Here is a 22,572-nt window from a genome sequence, read left to right on the forward strand (position 1 = left end):
ATAAGTTTCTCATCTTGACAGTAGTCTCAACTAGTCTCCTTTCTATAGATGTTCTTCTACCAGTAATCCACATTTCATCCAGAGTGTTTTTCTTGAAATCCAAATCTGATCATACTCTTCTCTGCTTAGAAGTTGCCAGCAGTTTCCAAACGCCTAACATTCCTCCACCTGCTGTCATGTGTTCTAGGGAGGACTCCAGTCTCTGGCCCTTTTCTCTAAAGACTCATCACCTACACCTTAAGTCATCCTGAGCCTCATATTCAACTACCTCTATTACCTTGAATGCACATCTCAGTGTTCACACTTTGCTCTGTGACAGTATTACAAGGCGCCTGGGTGGCTCAGTCATTAAGCATTTGCCTTTAGCTCAGGTCATGATTCCAGGGTCCTGGGATGGATCCCCGAGTCAGGTGGGGAGCCTGCTTCTTCTTCTCCCACTCCCCCTGTTTGTGTTCCCTCTCCAGGCTGTCCCTCTCTCTATCAAATCAATAAAATTAAAAAAAAAATGTTAAAACAAAATGGAAAAAAAAACAAAAAACAAAAAAAACAGTACTGCAACCACCTTTCCTCAGCTTGAAATCATGGCAGCCTTCTCTGGCCAGCTTTTTATTTCTGGGTTATTTTACTGTCAGCTCCCATAGTTCCATTTATTTCTTATATCCTAGCAATGTCCTCATACTATTGTCAGTACTTAGAAATTTTCAATACTCCCAGCCAGTAGTAGTTCTATAAGGGAGGGAACTGTTTTTGTTATTGTAATCTATGTAAGGTTCTATTTCCAACATTTTGGTTGAAAAATGAGTAAAGTTTCAAAAGGCAAATCATTAAGATAGTTAGGGTCTTAAAAGATCCAGCCCAAAATGATGACAGTATGATCACCAAGACGAGTGGGATAATAACCCGTAATCCTAATGGATGGCCTTGTTGAGTGCTTGCACTGTGCTGGGCCTTATGCTCAGTGCTTTATAGTAATTATTGTATCATTTAGTCCTCATGGCAGCCCTGTATTTTTTAATGTATTAATAACAATTTATAGTCAGATGTTTGAATCTAGGTTTATACTTCAAAGTATTAATGGTGGAAATAGAAAAACAAACCACCTAAAGGTGTTGAAGATGTGCTATGTTAAATTTAGCACATTTGACAGTGATATATGCTAAGTGATTTTATGGATTTTATGGATTTTTCATAATAATAGGAACCTGTGGCCTTAACTACTAATTGTGGCAAATTATATTGGTTTCCCAATTATGGCTGGGATAGTAAATTTCCTTCTTAAACATATTTATTTTTAAAAAGTAGAGTTGGGATAAAGGGCTACCTTTCAGCTCAGGTCATGATTCCAGGGTCCTTGGATGGAGTCCAACCAGCTCCTTGCTCAGCAGGAAGCCTGCTTCTCCTTCTGCCTGACACTCCTCCTCCTTCTGCTCTCTCTCTCTCTGACAAATAAATAGAATTTTTTTAAATGTCCATTTAAAAAAATTAAAATAAACAGCATTGTTGATGTATACCAGTTTATAGAAAATGATGTAGGAACTCTATGAATAACTCCACTTTAAGTTACAAAGCCTTTGAATATTAAGAAATGCCCAATACCTTGAGGAAGGGCATTGGGGGGATGGGGTAACTGGGTGATGGGCATTAGGGAGGGCACATGATGTAATGAGCATTGGGTATTATATGCAAGTGATGAATCACTCATCTCTAACTCTGAAACTAATGACACACTATATGTTAGTTGATTGATTATAAACAAACAAAAAATATGCAATACCTTGAATTTATTAGGCCCTCATACCGGTAATTTAAATTTTCCAGTGGTAGTAGCCCAAAAGTAAAGTTCAGAGATAATAAGCCTTTCAGATCTAAAATTCTAAGGCCCCCTTGAGTATTGAGTCCCAGTTGAGTTGAACTTCAGAAGAGACTGTAGATGTGTGAAGGAGGAATTGTATCCTAGGTTTACAGCTCGGAGAATAGGGATAAGAGGCAAAAATGGATGTTTAATTTTTGTTTTAAATAGAGGTGTTCTCATTGTGTTTGCAGGCAGAAAGTAGTAAGCCTGCAGAAAGAGACTGAATGTGCTTGAGGAAGGAGAATTGATGAAGCAGGATCCCAAGGGGAGAGGTGGAGATGGGTTCAAGATGATTGATAGAGGAAATGAGGGTGTCTGGGGAGCAGGAGGACTGATTGAGGAGATAAATTGGTACAAAATGAAGCCAGATGTTCAAAAACAAATGTTATCCACCTTACACTTTTATGTAGGCCTTTTTTCCTGCTAAAATGCCTTGATCAGAAACTGGAGGTTGGCCCTTCCAGTAATCACCGTCCTTGGTACTCGCATCCTGCCTTCCTCCCACGTGTGGTAATTTGTGTTCTCTTACGAGAGTCCACGGAAAGAAAAGCAGGCCTACATTATACTAGATTCCACATGGTATCAGGCTCATTTAATTATTAGGTGAGCATATGAGGGCAACATATGAGGGTATAAATGTAAAAGAAACATAACTGGTTTTGTTTTGTTTGTTTTCTCTTTTTCCTTAATTCTTGACACTAGACCTCACTTCTCCAGCAGCTGATAGCTATAATGTAGCTAGGAGAAATATTAAAAGTCAGATGTATAACAGATATACACGTTTCAGAAGTTCTAACTTGTCTCTTTTAAAATATTTTCCCAAGGTTTTAAAGGAACATGGAAACAATATTTTTATTTCTGCTGGTTTTATGTTTTTGTTTTTGTTTTAAACAACAGAAAACCAAAGTCTGAATTAAGAACTTCCTAAACACCTTGATGGCAAAAGCCATATGTAAAGGGTCAGAGCGAGAAAAGGAGTTGCAAACACTTTTGTTTGTGAGTTGAGGTTTGCAATAGTAAAAGCACTTTCCTAATCCCAAGTTCTATTTCATTATCTTGAATGGTCTCCACAGGAAGGACTGACAGTAATATATTTATGATGATAACTTCTGTCTCTTTCAACTGGATTTTATGTAATTAAGTAATCCAAACTGGTGACTTTAAATGATAAACTTTTATTCTGAATATACTGTTTTTGCACAAGATTTAACACAACATTTTCTGGGATTATAAATATTTTTATAACAGTATTATACAAATTTTTACAAAAAATTTTTTATCAGGCTAGTTAATTTCCACAAAAGTGTCAAGAGAACATAATAAAGGGGAGAAAAGATCTTTTGTTCACAAAGCCAGTTGGCCTTTTGCATGGATGCACACTGAGCATTTCAATAAAAGTATCCCTAAAAAGCATGATCCAACAATCATACGGCACAACAAAAAAGACAGCTTTGTCAGGTCACACTGTAAACTCAGCTGGCATCTATACAAGACAGTATCCCATTAGTCTCAGTGGAATTTCTTTGAGTTGATTATGTGAACTAGAAATAAGGTAGAAGAAACTCTTGGTGAGGGTTGTCTGAGTCTTTGAAATTCTGGAATTTACACTTGATACTTCCATTGTATTGATTTGCTCTTTACAGAAGTGTACACGAAATATTAGCAATATTAACATTCTGCTAATGGGAAAACAACACGAGCTCTAGATAGTAATAAAATATTTTAAGTTGGGGGCAAGTGAAATCATTGCTCTATTCTACACTTGAAAAAAATCACAGCGCTCACTTTGTTTCACAAGGTCAAACTACTGCTAGATATTTTAATGTCAACTAACAATTAATGGAATAGTTCAGTTTAAAATTAAGACACAGAATTTAAGCTTTGGTGGAGAGAAAGATTTAAATGAGACATAAAATAGAAGAGAGCATCAAATAAGCAAGTAACACTTGGGTTGCAAAGGTCACTTAAAAGGGATACTGCCTATTTGAACCCAGTAAGGCCAGTTTTATAGTTAATAAAAGGAATATTCTAGGAAAACTTACAAATGGCAGCAACACTGTTTTGTTTTGTGTTTTTTTTTTTCCCCCAAGTAAAGCAATAACGCCTCAAGCATTAGAAACATGAAAAAAGATCATACTAAAATCTTATAGGCCCAGGACCTAAAAATCTCCTCAATCAAACTTGCTAACTATGTCATGTTAAAAATCTGTTACAAATATGGACCACGACTGGTGTTTGGCAGTAATGCTGGTTGTTCAAATGAAGAAAATATAAAGAAACCATTAATGTTAAAGTCATTCCTGTTACTTAACACCAACGTTAAGACTTTACTTTGATTTTGTTCTAATGACAAACTACATTAAACTGGATGAGTAGCGCAAAAGTGAAAGAAGCCGAAGAGATTAAAAGCTTTTTTTCTCGATCATTTAGTCTTTGAAAATCAATATTTATGACAGGCTATATAACTGGAGTTCTTGTCAAGAATTAGAACTCAGAGAAAAAAATCCTAAATTAAATATGACAATTTGATGGGATGAGTGTTATTGTTTTTGAAAAAATGCTAAAAGTATCAAGACTCATCTGAGTGAGGCATAAGAACAACTTTTAGTCAGAAAGCACGTTCTTACCCAATTTATCACCAAGTACGTGGTTCTCATATATAGGTTTATTTTATAACAGAAAAGCAAGGATCAAGCAAGACTCGTGCATGTAAATATATTTTGATGGCAAATGGAACCAATAGGACCCTGCCAAGAGATGCCGAGTTTAACTGTGATTAATGCAACAGTAATGTAGATGATGAAAACAATTTCAGTGACATTAGCCATGAAAATATATTTAATAGATTTTAAAGATAATTTGAAGGTAGTTTGTTGTATGCTGGAAGCAATTCAGTTGTCTTAATGTGTGTCATAGATACACATGAACTAACATAATTTTATATTTTGATATCCCCTTCCCAACACTTTCATGATTTAAAATAGTCTAGCAAAAGTTAACAATAAGTTTTAAATATGTAATCAACAAACAACATGATTGAAACATAGTGTCACTAGAGTGAGAAGTTCCATGTTTTTTTGTTTTTTAATCACTTTGGTGTTTTCTAAAACGTCAATACCAGTTACAAATGAGACTACAAAATCACAACAATGCGTTAGAAATGGTAACTGACGTCAACTCTTAGAACAATAGCTGGCGAAGTGATTCCATTCCCACCCACCCCCATTTTTAAATAAAAAATAGTTTAAATAAGGAAATATACATAAAAGGTTCCTAGGGCATATCGGTGGTGGGAGGGAATTACGAATGTCTGCAAAGCTAAAAACAAAACAAATGTATTTTAAACTATGCTAAAGACTTGGTTATGTCTTTGATACGCGGAGCATCTTAAAGCATGCTGGATAATGTTAATAAGGTATTGACTTAAAAATGATGTATAAGAAAATGTCCAGCATAGACACACACCAATATTTGGCATGTTCAAAATAAGAACAAATGTATTTCACCATAAAAAATATTTGTATACTTCCAGCCTTCGGCAGAATTACTCAGTTGAACTAGAATTACACATTCGTTGTTTTTACCCTTTCTTCAAACACTGATGACTCCTAAAAATTATTTTTAAAAGCATAAATAATAATCTACCATATTACTCTATATTGAAGTATCCGGTTTACTACACTAATCATTTTCACCAGTGAGGCTGTAGAAAAACAATTTTGAGTATTCACAATCAAGTATTCATGTGCATACATACAGATTCAAGGTTTCCTCTTTGTTCAGATTATTATAAAACCGTCATCAAACTGCATGGAATCTTGGTCATGTGATCGTATCTACCTTTTACAACGGCGGGGAGAAAAGCAGCGGCGGTGGAAATGTCTGGAGCATATGTGCTCCTATTCAAACGAACAAAGAGGAAACCTAGTGTGAATCTTCATTGAGAACATATATGTACTCTTCAAAAAATAAATGTGTCAAATCTGATTTATGTACTTAAAATATCTGTACATAGGTTTTTCAGGCAAAAGCATGAGTCTGTATAAAATCCATTAATTCCCATTTCACCATTTACCTACCCCAGTCATTCGGCATTGACATTGCACAGTATATTCAGAGTAATTTAACGACATTTTTAAGGAGGACTTAAGTGCATTACACTGCAAGGTTCAGAGTCTTACATAACAATAATGTCACTCAGTTAACTTTTCAAAGGACTATACTCTACAGTAAGAGAAAAACAAACCGAAAGTTAAAATAGCAGCAGCATCATGCAAAATACCCTTGGTAACCAAAGTTCATTTATCACAAGAAAAGACGTTTTCCCCTCCCCCCAACAAGCTTCTCTTAGAGCATTTTGAATTATTTGGCTAGCACTACATAACTTTACTGTGAACAAAAGAAACATTACATCGAAGCATTAAGGGCTTACATTTATGAGGAAATATGTCACGTGTTCAAATTGCATCTTCAAGCACCTTTAGTTTAATAGTTTCTTAGTTATTATTTTCAAACACCAATTCATTAACCCAGCAAATCTTAATTGGTCATCACTTGTGTTCTGTTTTTGGCAGAGAAGCCATTCTTCATAAGGCATTTTATTTATGGCAAATTTCTTTTTGTAGAAAATTGGCCATTATTTCTATTTCAACAGATTACATCCATCTCTCTCTATTTTATTTTTCAATAATAACTACTCAAAGCAGGAAATAATTTTTAACAAAAGAATACGTGAAGGCAAAAATAACTCCTTTTTTTCCCCCCTCTAGAGATTTTCTTGGTAAAAGAACAAGAATTGCAGCAGATCAAAATTCCAGGTCAAGGTCAAGACAATTTGTAGGATTCATAAACAGTATGGGGAGCCCTTTTACATATAATCACCAACAACGCAAACAATGAACTCTCCAATTTCCCAATAGAGCATGTATAGAATTTTGCTTTGATGTTTTACATAGATGATGCAGCATTCACACAAGTTTAAGGATCTGAGACCCTGACATGCAGCCAGTGGGGGCCATATGAGTCTGCGCCTTAGATTTAGCGATGGTATGGGCCCAGCGAGTGTTCTGCTCATTCCACAGTTGACCCTATTTGAACGCAACTGAGGGCTCATGTTTTGGCAGGGTCTGGAGTTTAATTATGCAGACTGAGTTTTAGAAGGTCATAACTGGCAGTGTCTACTGCCAGATAAAAGCCAAAGTAGAACAAACTGGACTCCAATGATGGACCACAGCGAGGGATTCAATCCAGAAACACCACCACAGTCAGTATAATCCTCCTGTTGTAAAGAAAAGGAAAAAGAAAAATCCTGAAGAAATCCTTAGTAAGCTATTCTTCAGAGCACCCATGTTTAGTCCACTTCTGAACTCACCTGATAAAATGGTTTTAATTTAAACCCAAATAAATGACATTACCCTGGATTTTATAGTAACAGCAATTTTGAATAAAGCAATATTCCTAATATCACTTCAAGAAGGCTTTAAATTTTGAGTTGCAAATTCTGATGACTAAGAAAATACTAGAATAGTAAATGCTGTTTTGACCAATACACCAGTTGTTAAATTAAAAAAAAAAAAAACAACTTTCAGAGTATGAATATTCCTAGATATTTACAAAAATAAGGAGTAACTATAAAATTTACTCTAGGTTTTATAATACCCAAGAATTATCATTTTAGCAATTATGCTCAATAAGGCAAAGTTTGGGACTGGTTAAATCAATGTGAGAAATGATCTCTACATACCAACCTGCACTTGTAGCATCGGGACCTTCACCAAAATTAAAATAATAGTGTATTTGAATCATGCATGAAAAGACACTCCAAAAACATATTCAATATAAAGAGCTAAGCTAGCAAGAGACATTTGTTTAATTTACAGAACCATGAAATAAAACCAATTGATATTCCTATTTGGATCCCCCCCATGTTGTCTCATGGTAGCTCATTAAGTGCCTTTAAATGCAGAATTATCCTTTATCTTTCATTCCTAGGTTCTGTGTTTGTAACATTTTCTACATCCTTTGATTTCTTTTAATTACTGAATTTCATAAAGGATGTTTAGGAATATAAGTAGATGTAGATACGAGGCTTGTTAAAAAATACACTATGCTAAGGTTCATCATCCAATAACCCAAGTAATAGGTTATGTAAATAAATAGATGAGTAAATAAAATGTTCAGAATGATTTTCCAAAGATTCTGAGCTTGCAGAGAAGAGAACGTTGGCTTGTTTTTCGTCACTAGGGTTTAATACAGTGCCTGCCCCCCAGTAAAAAACTTATAATTTCTATCTTGAGCTGCATTTTGAGGCAGAACACTTCTTCTGTTTGTTAAAGAGAAGTCTGAAAGAAACAAAAGAATCTATTTTAAAAAAAGCTTATTTTTCAAAAGCTAGCTCCTAAATCTAAAGAGTAACACAAAATGATGATCCGTTCTTGGTCCTCATCTTATTTTACTTTGCATGAGCATTTGGCAATATACAATATTCTCTCCTTAAAATATTTTCTCATGTATATTTGTCCAACAGATCTGGTTTCCTCCAAATGTGTTTTGGGCTCATCTTCTTGTCTTTAGCTCAACCTACTTCTCTCCATGCATTCCACATGATAGACTTTTCTAGCAGTTACTTCTCTTTTTAAATTTACACTTTCTTCCTAAGTAACCTAATCTAGTTCTATAGTTTTAAATGCCATCCATTTGTTAACAATTCATAATTTTATCCTTAATATGAAAATGATTTTTGCTTGTGTTTTTCATTTTGCTTTTAAAATTTTAACTTTTCTCTTTAATAGACAAAATTGTAAGATATTTAAAGTATATATTTCGGTGATTTGATAGACATTGTAAAACGTTACCCTCCCCCCCAGATAATTAGCATGTCTATTATCCATGTATTTATCGTTTTCCCCCAACTGGTGAGGATACTTAAGTTTTACTCTCTTGGCAGATTTCAGTTCTACAGTGTTTATCAGCTATAGTCATCATGTTTTAATAGACCCCCAGACTATTCATATTATAGCCAAAAGTTTGTATCCTTTTGCCAACCTCTCCCTACCTCCCCCTAGCCACTGGCAACTCCTTTCCTTCTCTTGGTTTCTATGAGTTTTATTATTTTTTTTTAATAGAATTCACATATAAGTGATGACATGCACTATTCATCTTCATCTTGCTTGTTTCATTTAGCAAAGTGCCCTCAAGTTCCAACACTGTTGTCAAAAATGGCCAAGTGTCCTTCTGTCTATCTACATACCACTTCTTTATCCATTCCTCTGTTGATGGACACTTAGGTTGTTTCTATATCTTGGCTATTTTAAAAAAATGCTGCAATGAACATAGGGGTGCATATATCTTTTCTAGTGTTTTAGTTTTCTTCAAATGAGTACCAAGAATTGCCAGTTCATACAGTAGTTGTATTTTTAATTTCTGAGGAACCCCCATACCAGTTTTCATAGTGGTGTACCAATTAACAGTCCCATCACTAACACAGAGGACTCCCTTTCTCCACATCCTTGCCGGCAATGATTATCTCTTGTCTTTTTGGTAACAGTCATTCTAGCAGGTGTGAAGTGGTATCTCCTTAAAGTTTTGATGTGCTTGTCTCTGCTCTGTGATGTTGAGCCTGTTTCATGTACAGACATACCTTGGATATATTGCATGCTCCGTTCTAGTTGCAGATATTCAATAAAAGGTATATTGCAATAAATCAAGTAAAAATAATGTTTTGGTTTCCCAGTGCATGTGAAAGTTAGGTTTATACTATACTGTTGTCTTTTAAGTGTATAATAGCATTATGTCTAAAAAAGCATACACTTTAAAAAAAACTATAGTGATAAAAAATGCTAACCATCATCTGGGTTTTCAGTGAGTCTCTCTTTTTTTTTTTTTTCCCTTTTTTTTTCTTTTTTTTTTCTATTCAAGGGTCTTTGCCTCGATTGTTGATGGCTGCTGACTTGTCAGGGTGGTGGTTGCTGAAGGTTGGGTGGCCATGGCCATTTCTTAAAATAAGACAACAATGAAGTTTATTGCATTGACTGACTCTTTTAGGAACACTTTCTCTGTAGTCTGTGATGCTGTCTGATAGTACTGTACCCACAGTAGAACTTTCAGAATTAAAGTCAATCCCCTCACACCCTGTCGCTTGATTGACTAAGTTTATGTAATATCCTAGCTCCTCTGTTGTCATTTCAACAATATCAGTAGCATCTTCACCAGCAGGAGATTGTATCTCCAGAAAACACTTTGTTCATCCAGAAGAAGCAACTCTTCATCCATTCAAGTTTTATTGTGAAACTGTACCGATTCAGTCACATTTTGAGGCTCCATTTGTAATTCCAGTTCTTCTGCCATTTCCACCCCCATCTGCAGTTACTTCCTCTACTGAGGTCTTGAACCCCTCAGAGTCATCCATGAGGGCTAGAATCAACCAGGTGTATTCTCAGTGAGCTGTCATATTTTGAAAGGGATTTCCCCACCCCAATCCCCCGCCTCAGTACTAGGTCTCAACAGTGGGCTTCAAATGTTCAGTAAGCCATGTTGTCATGTGCTGTTCTCCAAGCTTTGTTGTTCCATTGATAGAGTATAGGTAGAGTGGACTGAGCATAATTCTTAAGGGCCCTGGGATTTTTAGAATGGTCAATGAGCACTGACTTCAACTTAAAGTCACTAGCTCATTAGCCCCTAACAAGACAGACAGTCAGTCCTTTGCAGATGGGTAGTGACTTCTCATCTCTAGTTATGAAAGTAGTAAGATGACAGCTTTTTCCAATAGAAGGCTGTCTCATCCACATTGAGAACCTGTTGCAACCCTGTTTGTTTCCTATAGTTTGGCAGTTGCTAGAGGGGAGATGAGTGGTGGGATGAGGTAACTGGGTGTTGGGCATTAAGGGGGGCACCTGATGTAATGAGTACTAGGCATTATAAGCAACTGATGAATTCCTTAACTCTACCTCTGAAACTATTAATATACTACATAGTAATTAAAGGAAATAAAATAAATTTTATTTTTAAAAAACCTGTTGCTTAATATAGCCACTTGCATTGATTACCTCAGTATCTGGATAACTTGCTGCTTTACCTTGTACTATTACGTTACGGAGCTGGCTTCTTTGCTTTAATCTCAAGAACTAACCTCTGCTAGCTTCAGATTTTTCTTTTGCAGATTCCTCATCTCTCTAAGCTTTTATAGGAATGAAGAGAATTAAGGGCTTGCTGTGGATTAGGCTTTGGCATAGGCAGTGTTGGGGCTAGTTTGATCTCCTATCCAGACCACTGAAACTCTATGTCAGCTATAAGGCTGTTTGACTTTCTTATCATTTGTGTATTCACTGGAATAGCACTTTTCATTCCCTTCAAGAACCTTCCCTTTGTATTCATGCTTTGGCCAAATATTTGGTGCAAAAAGTATAGGTTTGAGCCAGGGTTGGCCTTTGAAATGCCTTCCTCACTAAACTTAATCATGTCTACCTTTTCATTTAAGGTGAGGGACATGTGACTCTGCCTTTCACTTGAACACTTAGAGGCCATTGCAGGGTTATTAATTGGCCTAATTTCAATATCATTTCATCTCAGGGAATAGAAGGCCCAAGGACAGAAAAAGGGCTGGGGAAACAGCTGGTCTTTAGAGGGTTCAGAACACACACAATTTGTTCTCTTAGATAGGCGGGGTTTATGGTGCCCCAAAGCAATTACAATGGTAATATCAAAGACCACAGATCACCTTAACAAATTTAGTTACGGCAAAAAAGTTTGAAGTATTGTGAAAACTATGAAAATGTGACATAAACACAAATGTGAGCAAATGCTATTGAAAAAATGACACAAGTACAATTTGCTCAATGCAGGGTTGCCACAAACGTTCAGTTTGTTAAAAACAAAACAAAACAAAACAAAAACCCTACATTAGTGTAAAGTGCAATAAAGCAAAGTACACTAAAACAAGGCATGCCTGTTTTTTGGGCATCCTATATTTGGGATATTGGCCCCTTACCAAATAATGCCTCCCATTTCATGGATTGCCTTTCAATTGTGTTGTTCTCCTTTGCCACGCAGAAGCTTTTAACTATGCTATAGTCCCATGTTTATTTTTGCTTTTGTTGCCTTTGCCTTTGATATAAAATTTTAAAAATTCCTCGCCAAAACCCATGTCAACGAGTTTACTTCCTAGGTTTTCTTCTGGGAGTTTTACTATTTCAAGTCTAAAGCTCAGGTAGTTAACCCATTTTCAATTGGTTTCTGTGTATGGTCTAAGATACCGGTCCAGTTTTATTCCCTTGGGTGTGGCTGTTCCCAGTATTATGTATGGAAAAGACTGCTCTTTTCCCATGGTATGTTCTTGGCTCCTTTGTCATAAAATAATTGAACATATAAACATGGGTTTACCTCTGGGCTATTTTGTTCTATTGATCCGTACATCTGTGTGTGTGTGTGTCTGTGTCTGTGTGCATGCATATACCAGTACTGCTGTTTGATTAATGTATATAATATACGTAGAAATCAAGAAAGTGTGATGGCTCCAGCTTTGTTCTTGTTTCTCAAGATTGCTTTGCCTATTAGGGTTTTGTGGTTTCATTCATATTTTAGAATTGTTTGTTCTATTTCAGTGAAAAATGTCGTTGAAATTTTGATAGGAATTGAAGTGAAATTGCAGATTCTTTGGATGGTATGAGCATTTTAACAATAATTCTAATTCATGAGCACTGAATTCTCTTCCTATTTGTGTCTTCAATTTTATGTTATGGTTTTTAGTGTACAGGTCTCTTACCTCCTTGTTTAAATTTATTTCTAGGTATTTTATTCTGTTGGATACAATTATAAATGAAATTATTTTCACAACTTCTCTGATATATTTTATTAGTGTATAAAATTTAACTGATGTTTGTACCTTCCTTTTTTTAATCTGGCAATTTCACTGAATTTGTTTATTCCAACAGGTAGAGTCCTTGGGATTTTCTACATATAAAATATTTCATCTGCAAATAGAGATAGTTTTAATTCTTACTTCGCAATTTGGACAGTTATTTTTTTTTTTCTTACCTAATTGCTTTGCCTTGAACTTATAGGACTGCACTGAAGGAGCAAGAATGGGCGTCCTTGTGTTGTTCATGATGTTAGTTCTTATCATTGAATATGAGGTTAGCTGTAGGCCTTTGTTATGCTGACGTATATACTTTATATACCAATTTCGTGAGGAGTTTTTCTCAAAATGGATAAATTTTGTAAGTTTCTGCATTATTGTGATCATACAACTTTTATTCTTCACCTTGTTAATATGGTGTATCACATTGGTTGATTTGTCAATGTTGAACTGTCCTTGCATCCTTGTAATAAATCATACTTGATCATGGCATTGGTCTTGTATTGCTGAATTCAGTCTGCTAACATTTTGTTGAGTTTTTTGCATCTAGGTTCATCAGATCTAGACCTGTAATTTACTATCTTGGGGTGTCCTTGTCTGGTTTTGGTATTATGGTAAGGCAGGCTTTGTAAAACGAATTTGAAAGTGTTCCCTCCTGTTATTTTTGAAAGAGTTTGAGAGGGATTGATACTAATTCTTCTTTGAATGTTTGGTAGAATTCACCAGTGAAGCTGTCTGTTCATGGGCTTTTGATTGTTGGGAGGTTTTTGAGAGCTGATTTAGTTGCCTTACTAGTAACTGATATGTTCAGATTTTCTATTTTTTATGAATCATTCTGGATAGGCTACATGTTTTTAGGAATTTATCAATTTCTTCTAGATTTTCCAACTTTTGCCATTTAATTTTTATAGTGCTCTGTTATGATACTTTATATTTCTATGATACCAATTTTGATGTCTCTTCTTTCTAGTTTTATTATAATCTTTTTTTTTTTTTTGGTAAGTATAGCTGAGGTTTTGTCTATTTCATCTTCTCAAAAGGCCAGTTTGTTCCATTGATCTTTTCTATTGTCTTTTTAGTTTCTATTTCAGTTGTTTCAGTCATGATCTTTGCTATTTCCTGCCTTCTAGCACTGAGCTTAGTTTGTTCTTTAATCCTTAAGGTATAAATCATTTTGAGACCATTCTCTATTCTTAGTATAGGTCTTTATCACTATAAACTTTCCTCTTATAACTGCCTTGCTGCTTCCCATTTTGATTCAGTGTATTTCCATCTTCATTTGTCTCTAATTTGTTTTTAATATATAGCATATATATATAATAAATATATAACACATTTATACACACACACACACACACATCCCCATATAAAATACAAAATTTCTCTTTTGCTTTCTTATTTGACCCACAGTTAAGTGGCATGCCCTTTTATCTCCACATATTTGTGAATTGTCCAGTTTTTTTTATATAGTTGATATCAAGTTTCATACAACTGTGGCCAAAAAAGATACTTGATATTTCAACCTACTCAAATGTATTAAGGCTCCATAAGTGTTCCAACATATGTTCTATCCTGAAGGAAGTTTCATGCACACTTCAGAAGAAAGTGTATTCAGCTTTTGGATAGAATGTTCTGTAAATGTCACTTAAATCCATCTGGTCTAATGGGTCATTTAACTCCACTGTTTCCTTGTTCATCTTCTGTCTGGGTGATCTATCCATTGGTAAGTGGGGAACTGAAGTCCCCTACCAGTATTCCTACTATTACTACTATTACATTGCTGCCTACTTCCCCTATTAGGTCTGTTAATATTTGCTGTATATATTTAAATGCCTCTGTGTCAGGTGCATAAATATCTACAAATGTTACATCCACTTGATTGATTTTGATTATCAATATATATCAACATATCTTATTACAGTGTTTGTCTTGAAGTCTATTGTGTCCAAGTATAGCTACCCCAGCTTTCTTTTTATTTATATTTGCATGGAATATGTTTTTCTACCCATCCACTTTCATATACTTTAAGGTGCGTGTCCTTAAGCCAGAAGTATGTGGTTTTGATTTGTATTTGCCTGGTGACTGCTGATGCTGAACATCTTTTCATGTAGCCATTGACCATTTTGATGTCTTCTTTGAAAACATGTCTATTTAGTTTTCCTGCCCAATTTTTGTTGTTTTTTAAAAAACTTTCATGAGTTCTTCATATATTCTGGATATTAACTCCTTGTCATAGAGAGATATATAGAGACATATATATGTATAGATATAGATATATTGCTTGTAATTTTTTGCCTCATTCTGTAGGATGCCTTTTCTTCAGTGGTTTCTTTGGCTGTGCAGAAACATTCAAAATTGTCACAGTCCCATTTGTGGATCTCTGTTTTTGTTGTTTGTGCTTTTGGTATTGTAACCAAACATCATTGCCAGGACCAATGTCAAGTGGTCTAGGATTTTTATAGTATCCTATCTTAAAGTAAAGTTTGTGATTTATTCTGAGTTAATTTTTGTGAGTATGTAAGAGAGGAGTCCAGTCCCATTGTCCTCCATGTGTTTATTTTCCCAGCACCATTTGCTGGAGACCATCCTTTCCCCAGTTGGGTGTTCTTGGCTATCCTACTGAATATTAGTTGACCGTATGTATTTGGGGTTTCTTTCTGGGCTCTCTTCTGTTCCATCAGTCTATGTGTTCATTTTTTGTGCCAGTACTATACTGTTTTGATTACTGTAGCTTTGTAGTACAAAATCAAAAAAATCTGATACCTGCAGGTTTGTTCCTTTCCCTCAGGATTATTATGGTATTTTGGGTCTTTTGTGGACCATAAAAATTTTAGATTTTTTTTAAAATTTCTGTGAAGAATGCTGTTGGTATTTTGATGGGGGGTACACTGAATCCACTGATGGCAGTGGGTAATATGGACATTTTAACATTATTTTCTAAATCCATAAACACAGAATATCTACTTATGTTTGTCTTAGTCTTAAAGTTTTCGTTGTGCGGTTCTCTTACTTTCTTGAAGTTATTCCTGAATACTTTGTTTTTGATGCTATGGTGAACTAGGATAGTTTTCTTTTCAGATATCTTATTATTAATGTATACAAATGATCTGACTTCTGATTTTATATCCTGCAAGTTTACTGAAATCTCCTCAGACCTCCACACTGATTGATCTCTGCCTCTTCTCCTCTCTGATGTCTTTGGGTGAAGTCTTCGGGGTTTTCTGTATACAGAACCATATCATTTGCAAGTACTGGCAGTTTTATTTCTTCCTTCCCTATTTGGATCCCTGATACTTCTTTGTCTTGCATAAAATTCTAGCTAGGACTTCTGTACTAAACTGGATAAGAGCAGTGAGCGTGGGCCTTCTTGTCTTATCTCTGAGACATTTTCCTCCAGTGAGTATGTTAGCTGTGTGTCTGTCATATGGCCTTTATTATGTTGAAGGATGTTCCTCTATACCCCCAATCTGACCAAGGTTCTTATCCTGAAATGTCGTATTTTGTCAAATGCTCTTTTCTTAGCTATCTATTCATGTCATTTGTATTTTTTATGTTATTACTGTGATACATTACCCTCAGCTCTGCGACTTTGTATTTTTTAATATTTTCTATTGTTCATGCGTCTTTCTCTGACTTTGGTAAACATCTTTATGAGTATTATTTTGAACTCCTTAATGTCTGTTAGTGGAGTTTTATGTTGTTGTTGCTGTTTAGAACATATTTTTTCTATTCTGTGTTGGTTTCTATGCATTAGATAAAACAGCCACCTTTCCCAGTAGTTGAAGTTGGCTGATATCTGGTGGTGGTGGGGGGCGATTTCATACAGCACCTAGATGTAGGCTGATTAGAGCCTGGAACCTGAGGCAGCAGTTTTTAAGGTATGCAGTTAGACCTTTCCCTTTTAGGGTATGACTGATAGAAGAGCATTTTTGTCGGCTCTCTCTCTGCTGAGCCCTGGGGGAATACAGCGTTAAGAACTATTTAGTTGCCACTGTTAGGTGGTATCTGAGAACATCAGCCATACTGGCCACCACAGCCAAGAGGTAAAGGGTGGGGCTGTTCTTTGGGCAGTAGCCTCAAAAGCCCAATGCCCGCTGTGTTCACAAGCTCCTTTCAGGCAGAGACCTGCGACCTAGAGTGTGTCATAGGGTGAAAATGGAGGCATGTGCTAAATGAGAAGCCTTAGTCCCTCAGGCAATCGAGGAGATCTGCATACTTCAGCCACTATCAGGGAGAGTGTGGGAGTAGGGCATTTTTGTCTAGTCCATTTCTCTGAGCCCTGGGAGGAAAGCCACAGTCAGTCCATCTGAGCCTGACGAGAGCTGTTTCTTTCTTTGGTCCTTTGGGTCTCAAGGACATAAGCCCTATAGGACTTTCAGAGGTAGTTGTTGGGGAGACCCCACATCTAGAGTGCTAGAGGTTCAAACCAAACCCTTCATTCCTCAGGGTAAAGCTCAGAGTTACAAGTTCCCTCCCGATTTTATGTTGCTAGGTCAGAGATGGGGATTATGGAGACTGAGTCTTCTCAGCCTTTCCTACCTGTTTTAATGTGGCTATTTTCTCCTTTACCCAATGGATATGGGTCATTCAGATTCTTGATTTCTTTCAGAGGGAACTGCTTTGTTTATAGTTACAGGTTTAGTGTTTCTGTGGGATAAAGTGAGTTCAGGACTTGTGTCACCAGCTTGGACTAGAATCAGAATACCTCACACTTTTATATCTTTGGACCTGAATTCTCTCCTCTGACCTCCACACTGATCTCTGCCACCTCTCCTCTGATGTCTCCGGAAGGTCTCAAACTTGCACAAAAAGAGTACTTTTCTGAATGACACTTCTAGGAGAAATAGATCAGGGCAAACAACAAGTCATCTGTGACTGCTACTTTTTAAAAAACTTTTTTCAAATGTAATTCACCAGCATGCATTCTTGACATTCCCAAACTTAGCACTTCTCAGTCACCATCACTCCTTCAAAAGCTGCCTCCTTTGTCTCTGCTTCTACTCTTGCTCTTTTACAATCTTTTTACCAAAAAGTGGTCCCCTCAGAACCATACATCAAGTTTTTTGTTGTTGTGGTTTTTTTTTAATCTCTCAGCACAAAATCCAAATTTTTTAGCAAGGCCTAGGGAGCCTGGCTGCCTCTCTATCTTCTTCTACTCCTCTCCCCTCACCAACTTCCTCTGCTCCAATATCACTGTCTTTGCAATGGGGCAAGGTGTATACTATATCTGGGAATTCGTACTTGCTCCTCTTTGTTCAAATACTTTTCCCTCTAGATAGGATAGCAAGATCAAAGAAACAATGCTCAGTTACATTTGAATTCCAGATTAAAAACCTATTTTTTAGCATAAACTATCTCAAATACCTCACGCCCAGCAGAATGGTCTAATTCAGATGTGTATAGTAAGTACTAATTTGATGGGATGGGAAATTAGCACACAAACAAGACCCATCAATGTATTAACAATGTATTTTGTCAAAGAAATTCCTATTAATGTAAAGAAAAAAGACTATCTCTGGCTCTGATTCCATTGCTTTTATTTTTATATTTCTCGTTTTTGTTTTGTTTTGTTTTGTTTTAATTTATTTGCTCAGTTGCATTTCTTGTGTGAGATAAGGTTTCAGTCTGGGAGGGGGATAGTTTAGATAAGTTAATTGGAGTCCCTCAAGTCTACAAGTTGATTCACACTAAAAAGTCTGTCTCTTCAGTTTCCTGTCATGTTTTCTGCATTGGAAGCCATATACAACAAGACTTGAAATTAAGCTGCAAATGCACTGATGTGGGAGAAACCGTAGCATTTTTTTCTGTCTTAAGGATAGATCAAAATTTCCTGAACACTGATTTTCTTGCTCATAAGGATTGGTACTTTGTTTCAGTTTAACACATTAAAGAAAGACTATGCAGTGCTAATATTATATATAATTTTAAAATATGATAGTAATTTTCATCTAGAAATGTCTCGCAAAAGATTCTTAATAAATATGTTAACTAAGAATTCCTTTTGCCTTTATTCATATGATTCTGCCCCAAGGTTTTCTTTTTAAGACCATGTATACCAGTGCCTAAATCTTGTTAAACAAGTATTGCTAAACTCTTAAATCTGCCTGTCTTTCCCAAGCCAGAATAACTGGGGGTAAGTAATTACATATAGTAAGAGCTCAATAATTAGTAATTCATTTATTTACTGAATTACAGTCATTACCTTCAAAAGGCAAATCACTGGTGGAGACCTCTCCCCCCTCCTCCTACCCCCAGATAAGGGCTAACTTTGGAATGTCAAATCACCAACAGCAGCTTCAAAGAAAATGTACCTTTAAAATTATTTAGGCTCCTGGATACCACACAATAAGTCTTAATAGGAATAAGTTGTCTAGGAAATAATTTGTTTTCCTACACAGCACCATAACCCACTTGCCACATCAATCCATGAAGTAGGTAGCATATTTGTTCAACTATTTAAATGTTGCTTGTTCATGGACACAAAGATGTGCTTTCATAAATCAGGTTTGCATAAAATAATGAACTTTCTCACTGGCTTTACTTGTTTCCTAAACTTTAGCTTTCTTTTTCTTTTGTTATTCTTTATCACTTAAATCTTCAAAATGATCTTGTCAGAAGGTCTCATTTGAGCACTTGTGTTTTAATGAAGTCCTTATTACTGCTCATCTATGATTGATACTCTTTTTGGACTTCACAGGATACAAGGGTCTTGACCTTAGACAGTCCTTCTTGGAATGCATAGAGATGATCCTTAAGAAGATGTCAGAAATCTGGGAGCATAATCTCACCCACCACAAATTCCTAGTTAGCGCTAGACTAATGCTGAAGCTTACTTAGACTTTCACCTTTATTGGTGTTCAGTGTCAGGAACAACTGTCAATTAATCCTAGTATTTTGGGATAATGTTTACATTATTTTTTTCAACTTGGTTGTTTCCGAGAAAATGATACTTCTTTTGATGTTATCATAGCAACACTCAAATTGCATAAACTAGATTTGGTGTTCCATACTGATAACTATGTTTTTAAAGACTCAACCCAAGTCTTATTATTGTAAAGTATATGCCATCTACATCACCTTCTCAAGACTGCTCATTATATATTCCTCAAGGACATAGTAACAGGGAATCCCATGTGTGTGCTTTCCGTCTTATAAAAATTATTTCATTAAAATGTACTGATCCCATCCAGCTGAATCCACAGTGATATTTATTTTCTTGGTAAGTTTATAGTTATGATGAGAAAGAATAATACCATAGAAAAATTTATAATCACATTTTTAAGGGGATAATGCTTACCTATAAATTTTTAACATAAAGGTAAAAGGGAACTGACCTATATTTTTGTGTTAATTAGCTGCCTATATATCTTACCTAAAAATTCTAGATGGATAGAAGTAGACTGAATATTTACATTATTCCTCACCTTTTTCCCTTAGCTCTGTTTCTGCTCATTTCTACCATGATCACAAATAAGGAGAAGTATAAAAAATAGAACATGGAAAACGGGATTTTTACTATAATTTTCATATGTAAATGGTATAATCACTTGGGCATGGGTCGGTAAAAACTTTGCTTCAAATAGCTACCTTGTTATCAATTTTAAAAATACATCCATGGAGAAGGGATCAATTAATTTTGGTCTTTCAATTATCCAAATCAGCTAGCTTTCTTTCACTTGGAATCTTTTGCTTTGAAAACCGTTATTAACCTAGAAAAAAAAAATGTAGTCCTTTTCTGAGACTCCCGCTGCTACTCCACTTTCCTGCCCCTCTGATGAGCTCACTCCATTCACAGTAATGGTCATATCTCCATCTAGTGGCTCCCTAATCACTGAATACCTGGACGGCAGTGAAGAAAGGACAGGAGAGAAGTTGCTCCAGTAACACCAGTCAGGATGATTTCAGAGTGTCAGAAAAGAAACTGTAGAACTGGACATGAATCCCTGAGCACAAGCCCCAAAACATCTACTCAGTCAAACTGATAGAATTGAGAAATTAGGCAAAGGTTAATGAAGGATCATTTAAGCCTAGGTACTAAGTAAGATGATCTTACACATTGGAAGCACTTGTACTAAAATATTTCAGTAGGAATATTATTTTGGTAGTAAAAACATAAAAAGCTGATGAAGTCATATTTGTTTTTTAAAAAGGAAAATATTGAATTACTGACTTGGATAAAACCTAAATGGTTCATCATTAATGTTATTTTCCAACACTATGTTAGCATCTTTTGAAAATAGAGATGACCAGCTCTACTGACTGCCCTTCAGCTACTTCTCCTCATGAAGCATATATAATTTCCCCCAGGATGACTTAATCTTTATATAAAACCTTAAAAGAAAATACTGATTCTTAAGTAAACACAGGAAAAGTATATGCTTGATTAAGGATTAGGAACTTAAGCAATACTTGCATTCAGCTATTGACAAAACAATATAGGTAATGAGATTTTAATAACCTGGTTTCAGGACACTTATCATAGTGGATTCTGGGATGTGGATTATTTAATAAAATTTCAAGCCAAACACACACAAAAAGAAAAATTAGAGAAAGTGACTGACCATCCACACCACATGAAAACTTGCAGTAAAATGAAGATAGGAGCTGACATCATGGAACAGGCACGACTCGTTGTGCACATAAGTTGATCCTATTAATAACAGGCAAAGTAGCAAGTACAGGAAAAGGAAAGAAAACACAGAGAAGAAGACATACAAGATGAGATTTCATGCAGTTTGCTGGCAGTTGGCAGTTCATGTGAGCCTCCATCCAGAGCAGATGCACAGTGACCATTGCAAAATAAGCATTACCAAAGTATTTCACCGCTAAAGCAGCAAGAGCCATGACTAGCACGGTGAGCTACTGAGCAAGACTTGTACTTTCACACACACCCCGATGTAGAATTCACAAGACTGGAACTACTGCAATTTTTTGTCTTAGTTCAGTCTTTCCAGGGTCTTGGAGCAGATCGTCTCCTAGGCTGAAGATATTTCGGGCAACTGGGCTTTTTAGGTAATCTTTCCAGTTCAGCTGATTGAATTTAATCTCAGTCTGTGCTGACAAATAGTTGACGAATAAAGTTTGCCTAATGAGCAGCACTCCCCTGGGCCCACAGTCAACATTCTCTGGGGACTGATTTGACATGGGCAAAGCTCCTGAAAATCTAGCAGATGGAACAACAGAAGTCCTCAGATCTGGATCGTTCTTTAAGTCTAACCAGATAAAATGGAAAACAACAGTTAGGGGAAACTCAGACTCACTTTCTCCATCACAGAGAAGTGATCAGTAGTCCAGGCAGAGATAACTGGGATTTATTGTGACACATATTTGCCTTACTCCTCCTCATCGATCTCGGTCATCTCATTGTATATCATGGATCTGTGGAAATACCTTATTTTGGGGTGGAGGACAAAGGTGGCTATGTGTGCATTTGAGGAAAGAAGTATGGAGTTGATAAGTCTGTTCTAAAAAAATTATAGCTTCCATCTGTGCACATTAATCAAGAGGTGATCTGACATTTTTTTAGAATAAACAATACCCAAGACAATGCTCCCTTTTTGCATGATCCTTGGAGTCTACAAGCCACTTTGTGTGAAGGCCCACCATGAAGAAGAATCGAGGAAAATTACACTTAAAATTAGTTTATAAAAGTAAGCAGGGATTACGGGGTGGCCTTCACATTTGAGAATGCAGTTTCTTAATGGTTAAAATGATTTTAAAACCAGACAGCTGATTGTATGCAGAGTATCTCACAACAGTATTTGTCAGAGGACGACTGCTGACCTACAGGAAAGCAGTGGTCATCCTGACATCAGATACGAGAAAGATGTTTTGTATAATTTTACCAACTTAACCCTTGGTACTTGAT

The 22,572-nt window shown here is 36.0% G+C and overlaps 1 protein-coding gene across 4 annotated transcripts in view; it reads right to left on the reverse strand.

Moving 5' to 3' along the window:
• Window positions 1–3,007: 3,007 nt before the first annotated feature.
• Window positions 3,008–22,572, reverse strand: part of CACNA2D1 (calcium voltage-gated channel auxiliary subunit alpha2delta 1) — a 512,561-nt gene continuing 492,996 nt past the window's right edge. For all 4 annotated transcript variants that reach the window (XM_044245916.1, XM_044245914.1, XM_044245915.1 and 1 more), the window contains one exon: window positions 3,008–7,130. In XM_044245916.1, the coding sequence (XP_044101851.1) occupies window positions 7,014–7,130 (117 nt within the window). In that variant the 3' untranslated portion in view covers window positions 3,008–7,013. The remainder of the gene's footprint in view (window positions 7,131–22,572) is intronic.

This window comes from Neovison vison, chromosome 4 (genome assembly GCF_020171115.1).
Source record: "Neovison vison isolate M4711 chromosome 4, ASM_NN_V1, whole genome shotgun sequence".
Taxonomy (NCBI): domain Eukaryota; kingdom Metazoa; phylum Chordata; class Mammalia; order Carnivora; family Mustelidae; genus Neogale; species Neogale vison.